This window comes from Culicoides brevitarsis, chromosome 1 (assembly GCF_036172545.1).
Source record: "Culicoides brevitarsis isolate CSIRO-B50_1 chromosome 1, AGI_CSIRO_Cbre_v1, whole genome shotgun sequence".
Lineage (NCBI taxonomy): Eukaryota > Metazoa > Arthropoda > Insecta > Diptera > Ceratopogonidae > Culicoides > Culicoides brevitarsis.
Window position 1 is genome coordinate 18396098 of NC_087085.1, and position 24906 is coordinate 18421003.

General features: G+C 31.2%; 5 protein-coding genes across 6 annotated transcripts; 3 read left to right on the top strand and 2 right to left on the bottom strand.

Annotated features, from left to right (window-relative positions):
• Positions 1-213: 213 nt before the first annotated feature.
• On the bottom strand, positions 214-5463 carry LOC134827312 (glutathione S-transferase). The gene is made up of 5 exons (XM_063839910.1): positions 5396-5463; positions 2359-2498; positions 1754-1921; positions 456-598; positions 214-396 (listed from the first exon to the last, which is right to left on the bottom strand). Exons 2-5 carry the CDS (start codon positions 2489-2491, stop codon positions 229-231), a joined length of 612 nt encoding a protein of 203 aa, XP_063695980.1. The 5' UTR covers positions 2492-2498; positions 5396-5463; the 3' UTR covers positions 214-228.
• A 232-nt stretch (positions 5464-5695) lies between these two features.
• Positions 5696-6586, top strand: LOC134838113 (glutathione S-transferase 2-like). The gene has a single exon (XM_063853574.1). The coding sequence runs from the start codon at positions 5888-5890 to the stop codon at positions 6539-6541; it is 654 nt and encodes a 217-aa protein (XP_063709644.1). The 5' UTR covers positions 5696-5887; the 3' UTR covers positions 6542-6586.
• Positions 6587-6822: 236 nt separating this feature from the next.
• On the top strand, positions 6823-8757 carry LOC134838086 (uncharacterized). Its single transcript, XM_063853539.1, has 2 exons — positions 6823-7242; positions 8559-8757. Exons 1-2 carry the CDS (start codon positions 6863-6865, stop codon positions 8755-8757), a joined length of 579 nt encoding a protein of 192 aa, XP_063709609.1. The 5' UTR covers positions 6823-6862.
• Positions 8758-8842: 85 nt separating this feature from the next.
• On the bottom strand, positions 8843-14772 carry LOC134838085 (lysosomal alpha-mannosidase-like). 2 transcript variants are annotated; one of them, XM_063853537.1, is made up of 9 exons: positions 14523-14772; positions 13688-13987; positions 13214-13627; positions 12060-12193; positions 11238-12003; positions 11061-11171; positions 9676-10275; positions 9369-9620; positions 8843-9319 (listed from the first exon to the last, which is right to left on the bottom strand). In XM_063853537.1, the coding sequence occupies exons 1-9, from the start codon at positions 14694-14696 to the stop codon at positions 8843-8845; spliced, it is 3228 nt and encodes a 1075-aa protein (XP_063709607.1). In that variant the 5' UTR covers positions 14697-14772. The 2 variants fall into 2 exon arrangements, with proteins under 2 accessions (XP_063709607.1, XP_063709608.1); XM_063853538.1 differs by lacking the exon at positions 12060-12193 and adding an exon at positions 12321-12454.
• Positions 14773-19600: 4828 nt separating this feature from the next.
• On the top strand, positions 19601-24808 carry LOC134837384 (lysosomal alpha-mannosidase-like). The gene is made up of 5 exons (XM_063852755.1): positions 19601-19711; positions 19944-20258; positions 20946-22235; positions 23285-24271; positions 24326-24808. Exons 1-5 carry the CDS (start codon positions 19601-19603, stop codon positions 24806-24808), a joined length of 3186 nt encoding a protein of 1061 aa, XP_063708825.1.
• The last annotated feature ends 98 nt before the right edge of the window (positions 24809-24906 follow it).

Here is a 24906-nt window from a genome sequence, read left to right on the forward strand (position 1 = left end):
AGTAGAAGATATAGAATAAGTCAACTCAGTAAGCAGTTCGTGATACTTAATAATTATTCATTGTTTTCATTTTTAAAAAAGCCCAGTTTCTCATAAAATTTCTTCATCAAAAAAGTGAATCGGACAGCAGTTCACCATTAAGCTTTTTTTTATTTCAAAATAAAAATCGTTGTTGTTATTATTGTAGATGTTGCAAGTGTTCTTAAGTATTTTTTTTGTAAAAAATGTTTAAACTTCAGTAATTGGACGTTTCCTAATGTAAGCGGCGACATTTTCATTTCCCAATACGCCAGTAACGACATTTCTCAAGTGCTCGTAGTCACTGAGTAAATCCTTCTTGGTCAAGTAGTTGAGGTAGTCTAAAATTCCGGCGAAATAAACGTCGGCCCATGTTGCCTGTGAAAAAAATTTATTTTGAAAAAAATTTTTTTTTTTCAGGAAAATCGGTGACTTACTCGTCCCAATGCCAAATGATCGTTATTTTCCTTAGCAATCACATTCAATTTGCTCAAGTAGAAGGGAATCACTTCATTATTCAATGTAATGAGTTTCTTCTCTTTGACAACATCATCAGGCTCATAAGCTACGATGGCAACCTCTGTCAAAAAAAAATTATTTTTTAAATAAAAAATAAGTAAAATTATGTGAGAAAGATACTCACTCAAGCGAAAATCGTTAATTGTATCGACAATTGAGTCAATTTGTAAATCTTCGATCGCATCATTACCAGCTAAATTAATTTGTTTGGCAACGTAACGGCACATGGCAAGACTTTGATGTACCCTTCGGCCATCAACTTCAAGACAGGGCATTTGTCCCATTGGCATTGCTGGAAAAGAAAAATTTATTTGGATATTTTGTTCTTTTCCTTGACTAAAAATATAAATCATGTGTGAAAAAAAAATTCTTAAAAAAATTTCGTTGAGCACCGCCAGCAGTCTGTCATCATCAGAAGTAGCTTATTTCATTGCTGATTGACGAATCTTACCCCGAAAAATTAGTTTTTTTTTGACAAAAACGGACAAAAATACGACAAAACATGCATCATACCAATCAATCCGGAGAAGTGACAGAGAAGGAGGGCCAAAACCACTCAAAGTCCGGTTGCAGGGGCTAGAAAAGAATTCAAAAAACGTGTCCTTTTTGTCTTTTTTTCAATCAGGGGTAGCTAATTGGTTTATTATTATTTTTTTTGTTCCATTATAATATTGAAAAAAATATGTGCCATTAATTCTTAATTCCTAACATCTCGAGTGAGTACAATTTTAATCCTATTGTGTGTAACTGATGAACTCTTAATAAATTGTAGTTAATTAAAATATAAAACTTGTGTGTAAAAAAGGTATTTAGTGTAACTGTTGTTGTTGTTGTAATTAAAAAATTGCAGAAAATTAAAAAAAAAAACACATTAAAAAATTATTAATTGAATTGACATGAAAATTATTTATAAAAAATTGAATAAAAAATTAAAAAAAACTGTTTAGCATTCGGTTTTTGGTCTCTTTTCAATCCAAGATTTAATACTTTCTTGTTCCAAAACGTGATTGACGACGGCCTTCAAGTTATCATGTTGGGCAATCAAGTCAGTTTTGGTCAAGTAGTTCAAGTAGTCGAGGATTGCGGTGAAGTAGAAGTCGGCCCATGTGAGCTAAAAAATTTAAAATAATTTAATTTTAATTATTTTCAATAAATTAAAGAAAAATTTACTTTTCCAAGAGCAAGATGTCCGCCATTTTCCTTGTTTCAAACTTACTCAAACGGAAGTCATTGACGGTATCGACAACGGTGTCAATTTGCAAATCTTCCCATGCATCAGCACCAACAAGACCAACTTGTTTTGCTAAATACCGGCACATGGCCAATGATTGATGAACACGCTTGCCATCAACTTCCAAAATAGGCATTTGTCCCATTGGCATGGCTGTAAGGAAAAGTTTAGAAATTTTTTTTTGGTTTTTGCTTTGGAATTCATTCTATTTCATTATTTTTAAGATAGATAGATAGCATTAGCGAAGCATTGTGAGAAAAAGCAATAAAACAAGCTACTTTTGAAGTGAAAGCAGTGCCGTAAGAGAAAAGTAAGCTGAAAATTTAAAAGAATTGAAAAAGAAAAAAAAATCGTCAGTGACAAAAATCACACGAAATCAATTAAAATTAGATCAAATTAGCAACAATGTAAAAAAAAACATTTAAATTCACAAAAAATCAACAATTTAAAAGTGTTACTAAGTCGCATTTTTTTTTAAATATTTTTTTTTTTATAAAAAATCACAACCCACACTAATGCTTAGTAATTAGAGAATAGAAAAGTACAGAACAGATTTGTTACTTTGTATTTTTGCTCGTTTCTATACTTACAGGGTTTTAGTGCTGGCCATTCTTCACGTGTGACTCTGATATCCTCGAAGGGGAGTCCGCCATAGGACAACAAGAAACGCAATGGCTCACCCAAGGCCTTAACATTGAAATACCAAACTTTGTATTCTGGCATGTTGGTGCTGCAAAAGAATGAAAAAAAAAATCTAAATTTCCGGTCGTTCAAAAGAAAAAAAATATAATTGAGGTGTCAGTCTTGCAAAAGTTCAAGGACGGCATCGGATCAGTCATGTGTGAGATCGCAGTCATTGTTGGGTCCATTTAAATGAGAGCCATGTGTGTGAATTTTAATTTTTGAATTACAATGGAATAAAAAGAATCAATTATGTTCATGATTTTTTGAATGTAATTTGATGTAAGAACATTAACATGGTCGGGAGAACATCAACTACAACATTTTAAAAGCTTGATTTTAATTTTTCTAGTTTATATTTTTTGAAGGTCGTTGGGTAATTATGATTTTTAAACATGATGAATTTATGTTTGAAATTTAAAAGAACTTTCGTTATAGACTTTTGATGAGTTTTAAAAATTAAATAAAAAAGTTGAAAATTTTAAAAAATAAAGGAAATTGAATAAAAATATTTTTTATCATTTTTGTGATTTTTATTGCAATTCTTTATTTGGCAATTCTTCACTTAATTTTTTTTTTATTTTTTTTCTATTTATATTTAAAATTTTGAACATATTTGGGCAGTAAGTAAGTAAAAATAGAAAAAAATCAATAAATCAATATTTTGCCTTTTTAAATTTTAAGTATCCACCTCTGCCTAAAAAATTCATGAAAAAATTTAAAAATAAAAGAGATAAGGCCGGTACAAAAATAAAAAAAAATTTTGGCTAATAATTTTGGCTTTCGAAGAAGGAGGAATATCAAGTATTTAACTTGAATTAATTATTGAAATTAAATTAAATTAATTATTTTAAAATACTCTACAGTTAAAAAAGTACAAGAATTTCAAAAAATTTGAATTTTTTATTGCTAAATTTTAAAATAATGAAAAAGATAAACAAATTTGAACAATTTTCTCAAGGAAATATTTTTAAGGAAATTTTTAAATTTAAAAAAATATTTGCCAAAAACATACGAAAAGTTGATCATTTTCTTTAACTTTAAATATTCGATTAAAGTTCCTTAAAAAATTTTGAACATTTCTTACATTTAAAATTTACATTTTTTGCAAATTCGATATTTTTTCAGAAAATTATTTTAAAAAAATGAATAAGTAGGTGTAAACCGAAAAACTTTTTTTTATCATTTTAGCCTTAATGATCAAATTTTTAAGAATTTTGCCAAATTTCGCAATACTGACATTTTTTTAACCTTAATTTAAATTCTTCTTGTCTTGCGAAATATTTAGATGAATCATAACACTTATATCATCAATCATTATTTTAAACTAATTTAATTTTCATGATGATTTTAATTTCATTAATGGACTCGCATTTATTTGATATTTCAAACTTGAGACTTTTCGCAAGTCATCATGAACAGCAACTTTCGTACGATGACTGCATACATTGTTTTCTCAATGTTGTTGAGAGGATTTCCATATCTTATCGCAAAGTTTGTTTATTTTTTTCCAGGTTAACGTATCTTTAATCAGTAAATTGAACAAACATCATAAAGTTACGAAACTGGTAGCAAGAAATTTCTAGAAAAATTTTCTGTTTAAGAATTTTTTTAAAAATTGACATTTTCGCATAAATAATTAATGAACCATCACATTAAAAAAAAATATGAATCAATCTGTGAGACAAAAACCTAGGTGGGTGCCATTTTTTTAGTTTCGCATCAATTGCACTTCTTGCATTCGCATTTGACACAAAATTGCATTGCAGAAAAAAAAATTCATTCAACTCAATGAACCAAATAATTTGAATTGTTGTCTGTGAGTTTTTTTTTCGTGTTTATTGTAATCTCGCATCGTATGTTGTTTTAATGCTCGTCGATACGCAATTGATCCACATTTGCAACAAAAACAACATTTGTGAGATATTTTTAATGTGATCGAGATATATGTAATAAAATAAAATTAATGAACGAAAGAGTCGCGATTGATTGTTGTCGTAAAAATAAAACTAAAACGATTTGTTTAAAAATAAATCAATCATCGATAATTGAGTCATTAATGTAGCGACCATTGACCCACATGGCGATGATAAATTAAATATTTATTATATAATTAATTATTTTAAAATTATTTATCAAAAAAGTGATAAGAAAAAATTTAAAAAAAAATAATAAAATAAATTTTAATTAAATTAGTTTAAATTAAAAAAATTATTTAATAAAAAAAAATTAATTAAAAAAAAATTTAAATAAAATTAGCAAAAGAGACCACACAAGTGTCACGACCCAACCTCAACCCACATTCAACCACAAACGAAATTTGATCCAGAATTCTAAATATCTCATTATGTTGTCCTAAATTCAAGAAGCCTGACATTGACTTCTGCACATAATGACATAACTTTAAAGTTAAGTTAAAATGACACAAAAAAATTAAAAGAAAAAAAATCGATCAAGTCCATTCCAGAATCTCCAGCCAACTATGCTTGTATGTTGATGTCAACGGACCCAAGAACATAACGAAATTGTCTGTTAGATCTCACACATGAAAAAAATGTCTGTATCCGGTTTTTAATCATTTATGTCTGATCATCCGATTTCACACTAATTTAATTTAACTTAAATTATGTTCGTTATTCTTGAATTCTTGGAAAAGGAAACCATTTTCAAAAAATTATTTTTTTTTTAATTTTTTTTTGAGTGTCACCATAAATGGACTCACTTAAATTTTTTAGATTCGATTGATCACTTTTTTTTTATCGATTATGTAATTTTCTTGTTAAATTTTATTTTTTTAATTATTTTTTTTATTTAATTTATTATTTTTTATTTTTTTTTGTTCATCAGTTTTTTGGTTTCCATTAATTTTTAAATATTTTTTTAATTTTAAATTTTTCACTTAAAAAATTCATTTTTATCGATTCACAAGTGGTCGTGTTCCCTTACCTGTTCTGATATTATTTCACTTCACACGTTTTTTGTTCTTCTGTGTTTAAACAGTTTCAGAGTTTTAGAAAAACTAAAGTCGTTCACTCTGTTGCGTGTGGTTTTTATAGGTTGCGATGCGGCGATCGTTCATGATGATTTCGTGTGAAAAACCGAATAAAGACGATGCGCATCGTGCCCGAAGCTCTGATAATGAATTTCATGACGAGCAAGTTGTTGTTGCTGCTTTTTTAATGCGGTAAACACGAAATGCCGGCTGAATTCATTCCATTTTTTTTGTCATTTACTGGAATTGTTGACATTTTACCGACTGAATTTCGGAGCTTAACAGCTGAAATTGACCGATGACACGTCTCTGTGCCAAAAAAAAAAATTAACTAATTTTCCGCGTAATCTATCCCCAGAATGGAACAAAGATAAGATTGCCCTTAACACAAAAAAAAAAATATTGAAGATAATTTCCAGTATCGTTCTTGAACTTGAACTTGAGGCATGTCCCTCAAATTTTACTACATTTTTGAGTCGGCCGAGTACCGAGAGGTGATTCTCACGGCGGACCAGTTAAATGTCGAAGTAATGACCCACAAAAATAGCATGTCACTGGGCGATAATTTTAAAGCGCAATTTTTGCGGTACAAGCCACAAGAGCTCCCGCCAACTTTTTACGATCACACAATCGGACAGGCGTTGTGGGAGACAAAAGCGATCATTATCTACTTGGCTGAGAAGTACGACAGTCAAAATTGTGATTTATATCCGGCAGATCCGCTTTTCAAAGCGCGCATCAACGAAATACTCTTCTTCGACGAAACAATTCTCAAAAAAAGTTTCAAGGATTTTTGGTATCCGCAAGTTTTCGAAGGCAAGCCGGGTTCTTTTGAGAAACTCAGTCAAATGGAACGCGCGTTGGAGCATCTAGACACCTTATTGGCACGAGATAAATGGGCAGCTGGTCCCCATTTGACCTTGGCGGACTTGGTATTACAAGCAAGCATCGCGAACTTTTGCGTTATCGGACAAAAGGACATTGGACGGTACGAAAACATCGAACGGTGGCACCGAAACTGCGAAAAATGGGTCAAGGGCTTCAAGAAAAACATCACTGGCGCACTAGAATGCAAAAAATTGTTTGATTTGTTGAAATAAATTGTTACATTGGTCGCTTATCAGTGTTATCAGTGAATTTTGTGTCCCCTTATCTTTGGCGATATGACAAGATTTCGTGGCTTCGATAAGCGTTGAATATAAAAAAAAATGCGTTTTGTTGCGCCAAAAGTCTTTGTTTGACTGAATGGTGATTCGCAAAAGTGATTCCCGTTCAAGACTCGAAAGAGCAGCGATAACACCAATCTTATCAATAAAACACGCGCCCAGCTGCGTGATAAGAAATGGAACAGTAATTGCTGATTTTGATGTCGAACCGTGAATCAGTGTTGATTGCGGGTTTTTTGAGTGACGATTAAAAAAATGGCTCAAAATTCGCAAGATGAGCAAAATACAATTGCGCCGCCACAAAATGTGACGTACGTTGCGACATTGGAGTCGGGAGGACAGCAAAATGCAGTGGTTTCACATCGGCGGACAATTTCGATCGTTAGTCAGTCAACGTTGAGTGCCGATGTGTTTCTTACGCCACAAAGTGTTCGTCACGAGGATTTTGTGAAAAAATCATGGCTGGAGAATGCTCATAAGCGGAGTGCGAGTGCGTCGAGCTTTTTTAGTGTCGTTTCTGAAAAGGAAAAACAAAAAAGTGAAATGACAAATATGGTTACCGTTAATGGATTTGCTAATCCTGGATATCTCGATGAACCGGATTTCACAAATAAAGGACAAAATGGAACTTTGAAGTGAGAATTTTTCAGAATTTTAGCCATTTTGAATTTATTTTAAACTTTTTGTCCTAAAAAATATTTTAAAAATTAAAAAAAAAATTCTTTTTAATGGAGCACTCAAAAAAATTTTTTTGAGGTACTTCTTCATAAAATATTACTGAATTATTTTTTTTTTTATTTAAAATAGAAGAAAAAAAATTTAAATTTCATAAAAAATAACATCTTTAAGAATTTTTTTCATATTTTTTTAAAAAATATGTTCAAAATTTTTCTTGAATTTTTTTGAATCAAAATTTCTATTTTAATTTGAATTTTCTTTTTTTTAAAAAAATAACTTAAAATTTTTTTTACTGAATTTGTTTTTAAAATTTTTGAAAGTCAATTTTTGAAAAGTTCTAAAATCAATTCAAAAAATGTTTAAAAAAATTTCAATAATTTTCCCTATCAGGTAAATTTTTTTTTTTAGAGAAGAAAATTAATTTTTAAATACTTAGGCGAATAAATTTAATATTTTCATTTTTTGTCCCATGAGGATTTTCTCGAGGGGGGGGGGGGGTAAATAAAAAAATAAATATTTTTGAATTTTTTGTTTGTAATTTTTAACGTTTTTAGACGTAAAGCGATGATTCTTAACATTTATATAATTAAATAATATAATTTTAAAATTTAAACTTAAAAGAAAAGGAAAATCAAACAAAATCTCCGAAAAAAAATTTTTTTTGAAAAAAGTAAATTTGGTCACGTGACTTTCAAAAAAATGTTTTTCAATATTTCAAAAGAAAATGTCTTAATTAAGCGAATTTCTTTGGTTTTTTGTATGATTTTACCATAAACATTACTTTTTCATGATTTTTTAATATAAAAATTCCAAAAAGTGTCAAAAATATTTGTATTTTATATTAAATTTTTATTTTTCCCCCTGAATTTTTTCAACAAAATCGGAGGGGGGAGGTGACAAAAAATGGATATATTAAATTTATTCGCCTTATAAATTAATTCTAGCACTTCTTCTTCTCCCTTGCTTTATTTGAATCATATGAGCTAAATATACAATTCAATTTCTCATTTCATGTTTCAAAATTGAAACCATGAGGTCAAGCAGGCTAAAACATATTCTTGTCATTTGGAGGTGTTGTTGTTGACTTTTTTTATTCTAACACAAATTTTTAAAAATTAATTTTCTTATTTATTTTTTTTTTTTTTGAAAAATTAATTATAAAAAACCAAAAAATCTGATTTTTTTCATAGATTTTTAATTTTTAAAGGACAAAAAGTGAAAAAAATTTCTAACGACTTTTTTTTATTTTTTGGAAATTAATTTAATTTTTTAGATATCCCGTTCGTGAGCAATATTGGACTTGCACAACACTCTCGTCACGAGAAAGGATCTTCGTAGGTGTTATCATCGTCCTCACTTTAATCGTAATTACCCTGATGACGATCCTCCTGTACAAACACTTTTGCCCCGATAAAGACATTGAGAAATATTTGCCACCGTGGATTCAAGGTCGCAGCACCGATGAGCGATAACGACAAAATTTTATCAGTAAATTAAGTTTATTTTTAAAAAATATTATTATTTTATAGCAAAAAATCAGATAAATGCATGTTAGTTTTAATGATCGTACAACTCTGGGTTCATTTGCATCACAAATGTTCTAATTTGCATGGGTTTCAACGTGATTTCGTAATCCAACCCGTATTTTCTGAAACTAAGTTCTTCCGTATCGCGCTCCGGATCAACTTCGTTATCACTTGTCGCTTTTTGGTACGGATTAATGCGATAATCGTATCGTTGATTAACATTATCGAAGCGAATTTCCTTTGGATCTGGCGTGAATTTGAATCGTTTTGCGTCTGCGAGCCATTGATTGCCAGCCAAGGTGGTTTCTTTCAACTCGGCGATGTCAAAACCACGGAAAACGTCTTGGAGGTTGAACGTAACGGGCTTTGAGTACTCGGGATCTTCATCTTTTTCCAACAGATGTTCGAAACGGAGCAAATACGAGTCGCCGTTCAATTTATCACGACGCCATGGCTCGAAAGTGAGCAAGTGGATGTTCATTGGAAGGGACACAGATAGTGCGGAGTACTAAAAAAATCAAATTAATTGAAATTTATCGGAGATTTTAGTTACTTACGATGTTGGAATAGGATTTCATCCAGTCACCATATTCGAATTTGCTGGCATCGCTGAAGAAAAGCCAATTCGGGAGCAATTTCTGGTTTTGCAAGAAACGTTCACGAGCGTAAATTGTTGGGCTTGGTGTTGATTTCTTGCCAATTACGAGCCAATGTTTGCCACGAGCTACAAGTCCTTTGCCATCAACTCCTTTTTCGTTGAGAGCCTCAGCAACTCCAAATGCGTCATCGTGAAGTAAGCGACGATGTACCTAAAAAAATTATTTTTTAAAAAAAATTTCTTAACATTTTTCTTAAATTTTTTACCATTAATTCCAATGATCCATCGAACAAACTCGTGCCTCCTTGCGCGCGATCCGTCAACATTGCAAATCGTGTCTCTTCATCCTCAATCGCAAGTCTTGTCGTAACTGGATAATAATTTCCCGCAATTTTCTCCTCCAACATGACTTTCCATGTGTCACGATGATTCCTTTCGCGGCGAAGCATTTCGCGCCCATTTGAATCAGTGAAAAATGTTCCGTTGCTTTGGACGGAACTATAAAAACGTGAAACAACTTCCTTGCCAAGACCGTCGTCCGTGGGGATTCCTCCGATCATCCATTCGAATTCGACGAAATTTTCTTCGCGATAAACGCGAACGACTTGACTCACCCAGTCGTTGAACACTTGACGAACTTCCTCGACATGCAAACCGCGAACGACTTGGAGTTCTGCCTTTTTGGAGACAAGTTGCTCCGTGTTGTTGGGACGGAAGATGTAAGCACCCGAGGAACGATTCAAATATTCCATGTTATTGCCGACTGCTCCTTGATACCAGACAAAGTATTGAGTGAGGTTGTGAGTGACGCCTTCCGTTGTCACAGATTCGAGGAAACCGTCTTCGCCGAAGGAGAGGTTGAGGTACTGTGGATAGTAAAAAAGGTTTTTTGTCATTAATTTATTTTTAGAATTACACAAAATAAATTTGAATTTTGGCTTAGAGATAAAAAAACCAAAATTCATTTTTTAAAGTAAAAATTAAATAATATTTTATGTTTAAAATAATTCTCGAAGGTAAGAATAAAAATTTATTTTACGATTTTTTATGAAAAAAATAATATTTTTGGTCTGAATAAGTTTTTAATTTTGACTTAATTCACTTATTCTCAAGCAAAAGCATTAAGTTTTTTTAAGTATTTTAGACCCTGATTTTTATTTATTTTTTAAACGAAAATTTTTTAAATTGTCAAATTTTAAAAAATTTTAAAAAATTTTAAATTTTAAATTTTTTTTTTAAATTTAAAAAATTAAAAAAAAAATATTTTAATTTAAAAAAAATTTTGTTCTAGTTTTTGCTTAAATTTTTGTACTCGTTCAATTAAATTTTTTCAAAAAAAAAAAAATAAAATTTTCTATTTTTTTTAATAAAAATTAATTAATTTAATTTTTGAATAAAATTTTTAACAAAAAAAAAAAAAAAAAAAAAATAAAATAATTATATTTTTTTAATTTTTTAAAAAATAAAATTAAAATAATTTAATTAATTTTTTAAAATAAAATTCTCAATTTTTCAACTTTTTTTTTTTGAAATTCAAAATTTTTTTCTGGAATTCTTTCTTAATAACTACATTTTTTAAATTTTAAATAAAGAACTTTGGATATTTTCTTGGTTTCCTTCGAAAAAAAATAATAAAAATTAAATATTTTACCTTATTTCCGATTGTCACTCGTCCCTCTTCCGATGTCGATGGGAAGCTATCCTTCAATTGGACTTGTTCCTTTGTTTCTGAAGCATTTGAGTCTTTATTCTTGAGTCGAGTCTAAAAAATTTTCAAGTTAAAATTTCCTTTTTTCTCATAAAAAAAAAAAATTAAAAAAAAACTTACAACAAAGAAACTCTTATAACCCAATGGAGGCAATTCCGGAGCCAAAAACACCAATTCATACGTCGAATTACTTTCTCTAAAGTCCAATCGTTTCACGGCATCCGGAACCGAAACAACTTGATGCTTAATTTCCACATTTCTATAATCCTGCACCAAATAATTGTCACCTTGAACTGGCACTCGAATATATTCAAAGACGGAATGCGCCAACGGATTATATGCCGTCACAATAAATTTCTCCGTCGTTTCTGTCACATCGCACATGCTGACGTTCAATCTCGTGCAAGAACTGAACGAAAATTCACTTTTCTTCGTTTTATCCGTGTCTTTCGTCGTGAGTTGATTCAAGGCCGTTTTCACATTCGCATTGCAGGCTTGCATTCCGCGATACAAAATTCTCGCATAATCGAAGGCAACTTTTTGCTTTTCTGTGCCGGTAATGGCGTCATGATGTTGCATCACTCCCATCGCTTCACGCAAAGCAGTTAAATGTGCATCATAATGGTCCGCAGGAACGGGCGAGAAAGAAGAAAGTTGCTTACAAACTTGCAAAAAATGATTTCCGACACGTTCAAATCGCTTCACAGTCGGGCGTGAGGTGAAATATCCCGTCCAAAAGGCATGCGGATCAGAAGAATATGGGAAAAAGTCGTCGGATTTCTCGGGCCAGGTGAGTTCAGACTCATATAATGCCTTCAAATAGCATGAAGGTGTCGAATAAAAGAGATTTATGTCGGAATTGTTCTTTTGACGCTCGTTGCCGTACCTAAAAATATTAAATTTTATTAAAATTTATGTGAAAAATGACAAAAATAGACATACTTTATGAGTTTGTCCATATTTTTGTACCACATATTGGCATCCTGGTAGTTAAAGTCCTCGCCCATCGTTACGAGAACGTTGTTAGAACGATACATAACCGCCATGACATTCACATACGCGAAAAATTCATCAATCTTTTAATAAAATTATAGATTTTAGTTGATTTTTAGTCATAAACTCATGAGCGATGGACATTTACTTCTCCCGGATGCCAATGTGTGAATGAAAAATCATGCGAAAAATTGTAATTTTTTGTCTTACCTTATTAATTTGTCCAAATTTTTATAATAGACATTGGCATCCATGTAAGTAAAGTCACCTCCCATTGTCATGATGATATTATTAGTGCGGTAATGTTTCGCTTGTTGCTCAACAAATGCGAAAAATTCATCCACCTTCATATTTTTTTTAGAATTTAATATTTAAGATCGCTTTTAATTTAATTAAAAATTTTTTGTCCCACAAATATTTATTTATTATAATTATTTTTTTAATACAAAATTTTGATTTGAATTTCGAGGGGGGGGGAAAAATAAAAAAATAAAGAATATCGAGGAGAAGGGAAAAATTTTGAATTTTTTGGACAAAAAAATTTTAAATATTTAATTTTTTAATACAAAAGAAAAAATAAAATAAAAAAAATAATTTTTAATTTTTTCAATTTTCAAAATTAATTGAAAATTTTTTATAATTTTTAAAAAAATTTTTTAAATTTTATGTCAAAAAATTTGTAAATAAAAATTTTTAATTTTTTAAACTTAAAAAAAAATAAATAAATAAAATCAAGTTAAAAAAAAAAAAGGAATAATAAAATAATAAATAAAAAAAAAATCAAGTGATAAAAAATAAAAAAAAAAAAAAAAAATTAAAATAAAATTTATAAAAATTAAAAAAAAAATCATGAGAATAACTATCAAAAAATTCCGAAAAAAATCCTTCAGAAATTTCGTGATAAATATTTTTAACAAATAAATATTCTTATTTATTTTGCCCGGGATTTAAAAAAAATATTTTTAAAAATTTTAAGATTTCAGACTTGGAAAATTGGGAAAAAAAATTATTTTGCCTCATTCAGATTTGGACAAAAAGGACAAAAAATTAAAATTAAATTTTGAGCGATCAAAAATATATAAAAAAAAAATATTTTTCCTTACCCTTTGTTGCACATTATAATCCGGGCTGAACCTATCATCATTAATTGGCTCATCATCACACAACACATCCCAACAAAAACCTGGCGGAGGTCCATAATTATTAAACAACACTCCAGTGAACAAATCGCTACTTTCTCCCAAATTCGCACTTCCATGCCAAATCATCTCCGCGGTTTGAGTTTTCAAGCGATTTTGCTTGTCCTGCCAATCCAATCGTCCGAAAAACAAACCATCGTAACCCATTTGAGCAAACATCGATGCTTGTTCACGCGAATGTCCAAAGGGATCGATTTGCCAACCGACTTTTGGTCTGCCGCATTCCCCAAAGGTATCATTCAATCTTCGTAATCCCCAGGTGAATTGATCAACGACACTGTTGTAATGTGTGTCGGCTTCGTCATTCATGCTCCAAGCCTTTTATGATAAAAAAATAGAAAAATACGCAATTTTTAAAATTTTTTATTAAAAACTTACACCTCCGATGAACTCTAAACGTCCTTCGTTCACGAGCATTTTTACTTTTTCTTGCAGTTCGGGAGTTTGTTCGTCATACCATTTGAAGAAAAAGGCAGATTCGACATAAATAAACTTCTTTGCGGGATCATTTAAGAGAGCTTGTACCACAGAATCCAAAATATACTGAACGCCAGCTTTTTGGATGCCACTGCGACTTCCGTAGTAGTACTGATCGACGGTTTTGAGCCAACCAACGTCGTCATGGGTGTGCGGGACAAGATGTACATTCAGCTTATTTTTCTGCGGCTTTGGGCAAGACTGTAAACAAAAATTTGTTGATGTTTGCTATTAATCGAATTTATTTTATTTTCATCATTTACGTGATTAGAGAGTGGAATGACCGAATAATTGCTTGAATGAGGATTTTATGTAATAAATTTTGAAGTAATTTATAAAAAATGTTAGAAAAGGGCACCTTGACAACCGAATTTTGATTTAATATTGAGAACCTTTATAACAATAGAGTAATTTTTCTTCACTATTTGTACTGTAAATTTTATTATTATCATAACTGCTTTTATTTATAAACTTTTTTTTCCACTTATTCATTCCATTAGTCCGAAGATTAGCGAGTTATTTTTATTTACCGGTAATGATAATAAAATAATCATCGTTCACTTACAAACGAGAGATTTTTGAGAAGCTTAAATAATTTTTCTTTTTTTTTTCTTATAACTGGATCGCCGTATTCTGGTTCATTCATTAAAATTTATCAGTTAATTTTTTTATGTGAATTTAAAAAAATCACGAAAATCACATTAAAAGCACTTTAAATGGAGATACTCTAACTTACATCATATCCACACTTAGCTCCTTCGTCTTTGACGGCATATTTGAGCAGTTCTTCATTCGAATCGTCTTGCAATCGAATGATTTTAATACGCAAATTACTGTCAAAATTTTGATTAGGACGTGCTTGAATTACGCTAATGAATAGCGTCACGGCAAATATTTGGATGAACCTCATTTTCTAAGAGCTTTTAATATTTTTTTTACATTACTTTAAAAATTCCTTCAAATTCTTTGTTAATTTTTCAAGAGTTAAATTTTTCACGTCTTTCTACCTTGACCGCTTCACCGAGACTGACGACAATAGATGGACGAGTGAGAGAAGTTTCTTTTGTATATGAATGCACTTTCGTTCGTGTTCGAAGAGATATGTGACAAGAAAAAAAAATCGTATATTTAAAGAAGAATCAGAGAGAAAGAGAGTCCGGTTGATAATCGCATTATGTATGGTCGTGTCATGTTTCATTCATAAATATTGTTTGTTTACTCTTTTTGTTCTGATCATGTTCTTCAAGCGATCGGTCTACGTCAAGGGAGAAGGTTTCGTGTTTTTCGTTGATTGGAATATCAAGTACTTTTTTAATTCATGAGCAAGAAGAGAAAATTGTAAGTCATGATTTATGGTAAGAATGAAATTAAAAGGGACTTTCTTCTTTACTTTCAAAAAGATTTACAAGATTGGTTTCGATTACACGAAAAAAAGTAACAACCTGTTCTTATTGACTTATAAGGAAGATCAATCAACGTTTAGTTAATATCGATGATCAACTATCGCTTTAATGTAGAATATAAAGTTGGTAGTAGAAGGTACAAAAGACATTAATTAATGCTTTTACTACTGGCGTGATTTATGTGTTAGTTGGGTGGGTAGATTTATCGTTCATTTAATTTTAAAACGCCTCTTTTTTAAATGATGTTGTCCAATCAGCTTTAAAAATGCAATCAGTGTTTTGGTATTCTATGGTCATTTTTTTTGTCACTCTGTAAGTTACAAAACAAAACAAAAAAGTTTGAAGCGCTTAAATAGTGCGACGACGTCGTAAAATTCCATCGGATTTCACATACATTTTCAAGTTTTCTATAAATTCTATTGAGTCAGTCAAAAGGGATCTACTCGTCAGATAGTTTGGCAATCTAAAATCTTTTATTCTTCGAAGGACCTTCGCTCACTTTTGTTAATCTTTCCGTCAAGTATTCCGGGAGCAGATCATTTTTGGCTTTGTCGATAAGTTTCATAGCGTTAAAGTAAACTCTTTGCTTCACGTCAAGTAACTCCGGGTGGTTCAGCATACTCTCCACATTCGCATATCTGTCTTTGATGAGGACAAGGCTTTTATTTGAACTGTGAACTTGAAGCAATTGGTATACCTGGAAAGGGGGCACTGAATTATACTATTTTTATCTACGTTTGTTCCACTTGATGGTTGAAGAAGGAATGAATTTAATTTTGATATTCCAAGAAAAAACTGTTAAACACGGATTTCTATGATTAGTTTCCTTTTTTTTCTCATAACCCCGTTAACGTTGATCATTAACACGTAACAATCTTTAAGTAGTACCGCTCACAGTGTTTTGTTGCAGAACTTTTGTATCGGATTCATATTGATGATTTTTCAAATTATTTTCAATCACAATTCGTCTCATCCTACCTGTAAAAAAAGAAGAAAATAAGATGAATGGCAGACACAAAAGAGTACATAAACAAGTTCATTTTCTAATAATTTTTTTTTCTCTTTATGTGGTATAAATGTGTTTATGTGTTCTTTTAAATTACTTTATGTGTTATCAATCTGAAAGAGAATGAATTAACTTAGCGATCAAGTTTCTCTCTCTCTTTGAAATTATGTTTTGACCTGACCTTACACATTTTTTCGGAGGCACGTGTAATGAATCAGACAAAAACAAATACTTGATAAGCTCTTAATTGAATTCAAGTTCAGTCTAGTTTCGAATTTCGAAGATCAAAGAAGTCTTGCTTTCTTCTATTAAAGAAATATTTAAAAAAAAAATCATGGATACCGAAAATTTGTGTGAAAATTTAACTACTTACATGAAGTTTTCTCATAACACGTTGTTAGAAAATGTAACAGAGACGAAATTCTTCCTTTACATCATTTTTGGACTCCTTTCTGTTCTAGGATTTGTTGCCATTGGTGCTGTTTATTACATCTACAAGCTCTACAAAAATTTAACAATTGTTAGAGTTCAATACCAACGTCTCATGGAAGAGAAATTTCAAGAAAAGGACTGTTTTTGCAACATAAACGATAAAGGCCAGACACGAAATTGACGTTATTTGATCAAATATTGAAAGAGATCAACGCTCTTTTAGTAGTCACCACACCAAGAAGGAAATTTTTAGAAGATTCAATGAAAGTTTTTGAACGGCCTTGACTTTCTTCTGTGGATTTCTTCCTCTTTTCGTGTTTGCAAAAAAAATTGATAAATCGATATCAGTTGTACACAAAATTGTATAAATAACTGATCCACTCAAAAAAATGTTTCAAATGTAATTTTGTTGCATTTGAGCTAACGCCGTGTTTTAATGTTAATCGATTAAAATAAATTATAATCTTAAGTGATTTGTACCACATTTCACAGAAATAATAAAAATACTTGCTAAACAAACTATGTTTTGATCGAAAAAAAAAATCATCAACACAAAATATAAAAGAACTCAACATGAAGAAGCTGATTTTCTTGATTTTTATAACGGGCTGTTTTTTTGCCGAAGCTCGACCAAATTTAAAGAAGTTTTCTGAAATAAAAGAACGCGTTTGTGGCTATGCTGTAAGTAAAAGTGAAAAAAAAGAAATATTTTGTATAAATCCGGCCCATGAACTACTTAAAATGTAATAAAAAATTGAATTAGGGCATGAAATCTATGAAGATAAGACATTTTTTGGTAGCAAATAGTAAAATAACAACGAAATACTTACCATTTGTTTAGGGATGTCCTGTTCCAAAGCCTGGAATGATCAATGTTCACATGGTACCTCACACGCATGACGATGCCGGATGGTTAAAGACCGTGGATCAGTATTACTCTGGCAGCAAAAATACAATTCAGAAGGCGGGGGTGCAGTACATTATTGATTCTGTGACTCAGGAATTGCTTAAGATGTTAAAGGCGCTCACCTGTGATGTCATTGGTTTTTTTTTATTTTTGCCTGGATGTGATTTTTCCGTTCCTTCGTTAGGTGAAGGTAACCGTTTTTGTATCGGTAGAGTGCATATTGAGCCGAAACTCAATGGTCCCTCGAAAGGTTTTCTACCGAAGGCACTGAATTATACTATTTTTACCTACGTTTGTTTCACTTGATGGTTGAAGAAGGAAAGAATTTAATTTTGATATTCCAAGAAAAAAACTGTTAAACACGGGTTCCTATGATTAGTTTCCTTTTTTCAGATTTTTTGTATCGAGCTCATATTAATAATTTTTTTTTGAATCACAATTCGTCCCATCCTACCTGTAAAAAAAAGAAGAAAATAAGATGAATGGCAGACACAAAAGAGTACATAAACAAGTTCATTTTCTAATAATTTTTTTCTCGTTCATCAGCATTTGAGTCATCTTTCATCGCTGCTCTACCATAAATTTAACACCATCTTCAAACGACAATTCAACAACTTTTTCTTTTATTTACGCAAGCATCAATCTTGTCGTCTGTAATTTTCCTGCCTTTTTTTCTTGCACTCTTGCAACAATTATAAAATAACATCGAAGAATGTCACATCACATTCTCCTTCACTCATCACGATCTTACTTCATCTGCTTCTTATATCGGTAGTTACGCATTATTATCACAACGTAATGTCGGTTAATATGTCGCCAATTCTCAACTTTCAATGTTGCGGACAAGTAAAGTGCTCCAAGTAAATAGTAACGGAAATGTGTGTGTGATTTATTGAATATGACGCGGAACTTGTTCTCTTTTATTTGTTTATTTATTAATTTTTCTCCTATTTTAAATTACTTTATGTGTTATCAATCCGAAAGAGAATGAATCAACGAAGAAGACCACTTAGCGATCAAGTTTCTCTCTCTCTTTGAAATTATGTTTTGACCTGACCTTACACATTTTTTCGGAGGCACGTGTAATGAATCAGACAAAAACAAATACTTGATAAGCTCTTAATTGAATTCAAGTTCAGTCTAGTTTCGAATTTCGAAGATCAAAGAAGTCTTGCTTTCTTCTATTAAAGAAATATTTAAAAAAAAAATCATGGATACCGAAAATTTGTGTGAAAATTTAACTACTTACATGAAATTTTCTCATAACACGTTGTTAGAAAATGTAACAGAGACGAAATTCTTCCTTTACATCATTTTTGGACTCCTTTCTATTTTAGGATTTGTTGCTATTGGTGCTGTTTATTACATCTACAAGCTCTACAAAAATTTATCAATCGTTAGAGTTCAGTATCAACGTCTCATGGAAGAGAAATTTCACGAAAAGGACTGTTTTTGCAACATAAATGATAAAGGCCAGACACGAAATTGACGTTATTTGATCAAATACGAAAAAGATCAACGCTCTTTTAAAAGTCACCACACCAAGAAGGAAATCCTAAGAAGATTCAGTGAAAGTTATTGAACGGCCTTGACTTTTTTCTGGGGGTTTCTTCCTCTTTACGTGTTTGCATACAAATACTCGCCTTATATTTACATTAATTTAATCAAATAGTAGCGCAAACGACCGGACAATTATCTGTATTCATACCTTATCAACGTAGAAGTTTTAATTCAGATTATCGACGATAGGAAGGTAGTCAATAATAAAAATATAAAATTAAAAAAATTGATAAATCGATATCAGTTGATAACGATAATTCAATACAAATATTTTTTTCTCGAATTGTACACAAAATTGTATAAATAACCGATCCACACAAAAAAATCTTTCAAATGTTATTTTGTTGCACTTGAGCTAACGTCGTGTTTTAATGTTAATCGATTAAAATAAATTATAATTATAAGTGATTTGTACCACATTTCACAGAAATAATAAAAATACTTGCTAAACAAACTATGTTTTGATCGAAAAAAAATCATCAACACAGAATAGAAAAGAACTCAACATGAAGAAGCTGATTTTCTTGATTTTTATAACGGGCTTAAGCTTTTTTGCCGAAGCTCGACCAAATTTAAAGAAGTTTTCTGAAACAAAAGAACGCGTTTGTGGCTATGATGTAAGTAAAAGTGAAAAAAAAAGAAATATTCTGTAAAAATCCGGCCCATGAACTACTTTTAACGTTTGTCACAAAGGTCATTCCTATCAAAAAATCGATAATAAATGTGAACTAAAAAAATATCGAGTGATAAAATGTAATAAACAATTGAATTAGGGCATGAAATCTATGAAGATAAGACATTTTTGGTAGCAAATAGTTGAATAACACCGAAATACTTACCATTTTTTAGGGATGCCCTGTTCCAAAGCCTGGAATGATCAATGTTCACATGGTACCTCACACCCATGATGATGCTGGATGGTTGAAGACAGTGGATCAGTATTACTATGGCAGCAAAAATACAATTCAGAAGGCTGGAGTGCAGTACATTATTGATTCTGTGATTCAGGAATTGCTTAAGGATCCGGAAAAGAGATTCATTTATGTTGAATCTGCTTTCTTTTCGATGTGGTGGAAGGAACAAACGCCTGAATTGCAGGAGCAAGTTAAGGAACTTGTGAATGAAGGGCGGCTTGAGTTTATTGGAGGTGCCTGGAGTATGAATGTAAGTCATTAATTAATTTTAATATGAGGCAAGTGCAATTTTTAAAGGTTAAAAAATACGAAAAATGACGAAAATTTGTAAAAATTTAAAATTTTTTGAAATAATTTGTAATTTTTAAAAATACAAAAAAATGACCAAAATTTGTAAAAAAAATTTTTTTGTAAAAATTTTTGGCATTTAAAAGTAAAAAAAATATTTTTAAAAAATTTTCATTTTCAAAAATTCGAAAATTTTTAAAAGACTTTTTAATTAAATTAAATTAAAAAAAATATGAATATTGAAGAAATAGAAAAAATTCAAAAATATTTTTTTAACAAAATTTAACAGTTTCTTTAAAAATTTAAGATCCAAAATGAAACATTTTTTTGGAATTAAAAATACTAATTTTTTATAAATATTTTGTCACATAATTTGATCAAAAATTTAAAAAAATATAATTTAATTTTTTCTAAAAATTTTCTAATTTAAAAAAACTGTAGGAAAATTTTTATTTTATTTTTTTTTTGTTAAAAAATTGTTTTAAATTTAAAAAAAAGCTTTACATTTAATGACATTTAAATAAGAAATATTTTTTTAGCAAAATATAAACAGAAAACTTTTTTTTTTTTGAATTATAAATATTTATTTTTTAAATATTGTTATAAAAATTTTTATTTTTAAACTATATTTACCTTAAAACATTTTCAGGACGAAGCTGGTGTCCATTACAACAGCGTAATCGACCATTTCACGCACGGCCTGAAATTCCTCAGTGACAATTTCGGCACCTGTGGTCGTCCCCGCATCGGATGGCAAATTGATCCCTTTGGTCATTCGCGTGAACAAGCCTCACTTTTCGCTCAAATGGGCTACGACGGCATGTTCTTCGGTCGCATCGATTACCAGGACAAAGAACTCCGCCTGGCAAACAAGGAAATGGAGATGATTTGGCACGCCAGCAAAGATCTCGGCGAATCCAGTGACATTTTTGCCGGTGTCTTACATAACTTGTACCAACCGCCAAGTGGCTTTTGCTTCGATATCTTGTGCGATAACGAGCCAATCATCGATAACCCCAAAAGTGCGGATTACAATGTCATTGAACGCGTCGATACGTGGTTCGAGTTTGTGCGAAACCAATCGGAGAGTTATCGCACAAACAACATCATCATGACGATGGGTGGCGATTTCACGTACATGGATGCTGGCGCATACTACAAGAACATGGACAAGTTGATCAAGTACGCAAATGAACGCAATGAGAATATCAACATGTTCTATTCGACTCCATCGTGTTACTTGAAAGCACTTCACGATGCTGATGTCACGTGGCCCGAAAAATCCGACGATTTCTTCCCTTATGCCTCGGATTTGCATTCCTATTGGACGGGATATTTCACTTCACGTCCCACCCAGAAACGGTATGAACGCATGGGAAATCATCTTTTGCAGGTTTGTAAGCAACTTTCGTCCTTTGCCTTGAAACACAACGACGAATTTATCCCGCATTTGAACGAATTGCGTGAAATTATGGGAGTTATGCAGCATCACGATGCCATCACGGGAACGGAAAAGCAAAAAGTTGCCCAAGATTATGCTCGTTCAATGGCAAGAGGCATCGAATCGTGCAGTTCGAACATTAAAAATGTCTTGAATCAACTTACCACGCGTCAAACGGATCGTCCTGAACCAGCACCTTTTGGTTTCACAATGTGTCCTAATTTGAATATTAGCAGTTGTGAAGTTACAGAAAGATCGAAGGAATTTATCGTCACTGTCTATAATCCATTGGCCCATTCTGCCTTTGAATATATTCGAGTTCCAGTTGTGGGAGACAAATTTTTAGTCAAAGATTACAGAAATGTTGAGATTCGTCATCAAATGGTCCCGATCCCAGCTACGGTGAGAAATTATGACATGAGATCGAGTGAAGCTACGCACGAACTTGTCTTTATGGCGCCAGAAATTCCAGCATTGGGATTCAAAGGATTTTATGTTGTAAGTTTTTTAATCGAATTTTTTTCATTTTTCACATTTTTTTATTTTAAAAGTCAAACATCCTGTGTTTTTTTAAAAAAGTTCAAATTTTCAAAAAAATTGTGCGTTTATTTAAGATTTTTTTTTTCAAAATTTTTCAAAAAATATTAATTTTTAACAATTTTTTTTTCTCTTAAAACTTTTTTTATTAAGCCTCTAAAATTATTAAAAATACCTTATTATGATTTTTTTTTCAAATTTTCACTAAATTTTCTAAATTTAATTTTAAATCGCTAATTTGATCACTAAGATGTCTTTAAAATCACAAATCCAGCATAAAATGCTTATATTTAGTCGACTAGTCATTTTATGTCAAAATATATTTCAAAACTAATTTTTTTTCGAAAAATATATTTTAGACAAAAATTTGAAATAAATTTGAAAAAAATTAAAAATAAAAAAAAAACATTTAAAAAAATTTTTTAAAATTTTCTTGGATAAGAAAATTTGAAATCTTTTTCGGAAATTAAGGCCGTTCCAAATTTTTTTTGAAAATTTTCCAATGCTTTGGGGCAAAATATTTTTTTTATTTTTGTTATAATTATTTTATTTTAAGTTAAAAATGTCATCATAATCGTCCTGTTTTTGGACTTTTTTCATAATTTTTCAAGAAATTTTCAAAAATTTTTAAAAAAAAATTCCACTGATTTTTTCTAAAAATCAAATTTTAAATAAATTGTTTTAAAATTACTGAATTTATTGTTTACAATTTTTTGACATTTATTTTTTATGAAATTTTTTTTCTTTAATTTTTAAAATGAAACATTCTTAAATCTAATTTAAATTAGCAAATCTTAAAGTAAAAATTTAAAAAAAACGCAAAAAATATTCAAAAAATTATAATTGTTAAAATTTTGTATTTTTATGAAAATAATTTAACTTTTTTTTTTCCCCCATTTTATTTTCAAAAATTTTGGACTTTATTTTTGATTTTCATTTGGATCGGCCTAAGAAAGAAAAAAAATTTAAATTGAAAAAAATAAAAATTTTTCTCACAATTTTCATTTTAGACAAAATTAGAAGAAGATCAAGTTGAGGAATTACCAAAGACTGATCCCCAAGAAAACTTAATTGTTGAGGAAATGTCAGCTGATGAACCAGAAAAGGCTGAAAAAGTCACCATCGGAAACAATTTCTTCACTTTATCCTTCGACGAATACGGATTACTCGAGTCTCTCACCACCGTTGAAGGCGAAGAACATCGTCTCGCTCAAAACTTCTTCTACTACCAAGGTTACCTCGGAAACAATTGGATCCCCAAAAATCGTTCCTCGGGTGCTTACATCTTCCGTCCCAACGGCACTGAAAAATTCGTCGCCTCTCGTGCCTCAATCGAAGTCGTTCGTGGCTTGCATGTCGAGGAAGTTCGTCAAGTCTTCAACGATTGGGTCTCGCAAGTGATCCGCGTTTATCGCGACGAAAATCACATCGAGTTCGAATGGATGGTTGGACCAATTCCCGTTGAAGATGGCATCGGCAAGGAAGTTGTGTCGCGTTTTTATTCCACTGTGCATAACGATGATGTCTTCTACACGGATGCGAATGGTCGCCAAATGGTTAAACGCGTGAGAAATTATCGCGAAACGTGGCCCGTTAACATTGGAGAAAGCGTTGCTGGAAATTATTATCCTGTAACGGCTAAAATTATGATAGAAGATGATGAAAATCGGTTTGCAGTGTTGAATGATCGCGCTCAAGGTGGCAGTAGTTTGTTCGATGGATCCATTGAACTCATGGTTCATCGTAGATTACTCAAAGACGATGCGTTTGGGGTTGAAGAAGCCTTGAACGAAACGGAATCCAACTCCAAAGGAATTGTCGCACGTGGAAAACACTGGGTTGTCATCGGTAAAAAGACAAATACCAACAAATTGGGATGGACAGCAGCAGCACGAGAGCGATTCTTACAAAATGAGAAACTTTTACCGCCAGTTCCGTTCTTCAGTGATGCTTCAAACACGAATTACACACATTGGATGCAACGTTATTCGAACATTGTAAGTTCAAAACTTCAGAAATTTTCAATTTTTCTAATTTTTTTTTATTTTTAGTGGTCCGTGATGGCACTTCCCCTCCCCCGAAACCTGCACATGTTAACTTTTGAGCCATGGAATCAAGATAAACTCTACGGTCATCAATACATCGTCCGTTTCGAGCATCTTTTTGAAAGCGACGAAGATCCAGAGTACTCGAAACCCATCAGATTCAACTTCCAAGATGCCTTCCGTGATTTGGATGTTCAATGGATCAAAGAAACTACGTTGGCTGGCAATCAATGGATCAATGAAGCAACTCGTTTCAAATTCAGACCAGATTCGGAGAAAGATTCGAGCAAAGAATTCTCTAAATATGAGTCGATGATGCGAAAAGTCACAAATTTGGAAGATTTTGTCGATGCGAAGTCATTTGGAGGTGAAGTCGAAAAAATGGAAAGAAATGCAAGAAGCGTCGCCTTCGACTATGAAATCACGTTGGAGCCAATGCAGATTCGTACGTTCATTGTAAAGATGAATCCAGAAATTTATGATAAATAAAAAATTTAATTGATTCGACGCAGTACTAAAATTAGAAGAAATAAATGAAAATTTTTAGAAAATTTGTTAGTTTTTTTTTTTATTAGATTTTTAGTCGA

Coding starts and splice junctions, on each gene's coding strand:
- LOC134838085 (XM_063853537.1), bottom strand. CDS start 14,696: ATGAGGTTCATCCAAATATTTGCCGTGACGCTATTCATTAGCGTAATT. Junction 13,988..14,522: donor GAGCTAAGTGTGGATATGAT/GTAAGTTAGAGT, acceptor TTTTGTTTACAG/TCTTGCCCAAAGCCGCAGAA. Junction 13,628..13,687: donor GTTTAGAGTTCATCGGAGGT/GTAAGTTTTTAA, acceptor TTATCATAAAAG/GCTTGGAGCATGAATGACGA.
- LOC134838086 (XM_063853539.1), top strand. CDS start 6,863: ATGGCTCAAAATTCGCAAGATGAGCAAAATACAATTGCGCCGCCACAA. Junction 7,243..8,558: donor GGACAAAATGGAACTTTGAA/GTGAGAATTTTT, acceptor TTAATTTTTTAG/ATATCCCGTTCGTGAGCAAT.
- LOC134837384 (XM_063852755.1), top strand. CDS start 19,601: ATGAAGAAGCTGATTTTCTTGATTTTTATAACGGGCTTAAGCTTTTTT. Junction 20,259..20,945: donor GAGGTGCCTGGAGTATGAAT/GTAAGTCATTAA, acceptor AAACATTTTCAG/GACGAAGCTGGTGTCCATTA. Junction 22,236..23,284: donor GATTCAAAGGATTTTATGTT/GTAAGTTTTTTA, acceptor TTTTCATTTTAG/ACAAAATTAGAAGAAGATCA.
- LOC134838113 (XM_063853574.1), top strand. CDS start 5,888: ATGTCCCTCAAATTTTACTACATTTTTGAGTCGGCCGAGTACCGAGAG.
- LOC134827312 (XM_063839910.1), bottom strand. CDS start 2,491: ATGCCAGAATACAAAGTTTGGTATTTCAATGTTAAGGCCTTGGGTGAG. Junction 1,922..2,358: donor ATGGCCAGCACTAAAACCCT/GTAAGTATAGAA, acceptor TTTTCCTTACAG/CCATGCCAATGGGACAAATG. Junction 599..1,753: donor CGTCAATGACTTCCGTTTGA/GTAAGTTTGAAA, acceptor TTTTTTTGACAG/AGGTTGCCATCGTAGCTTAT.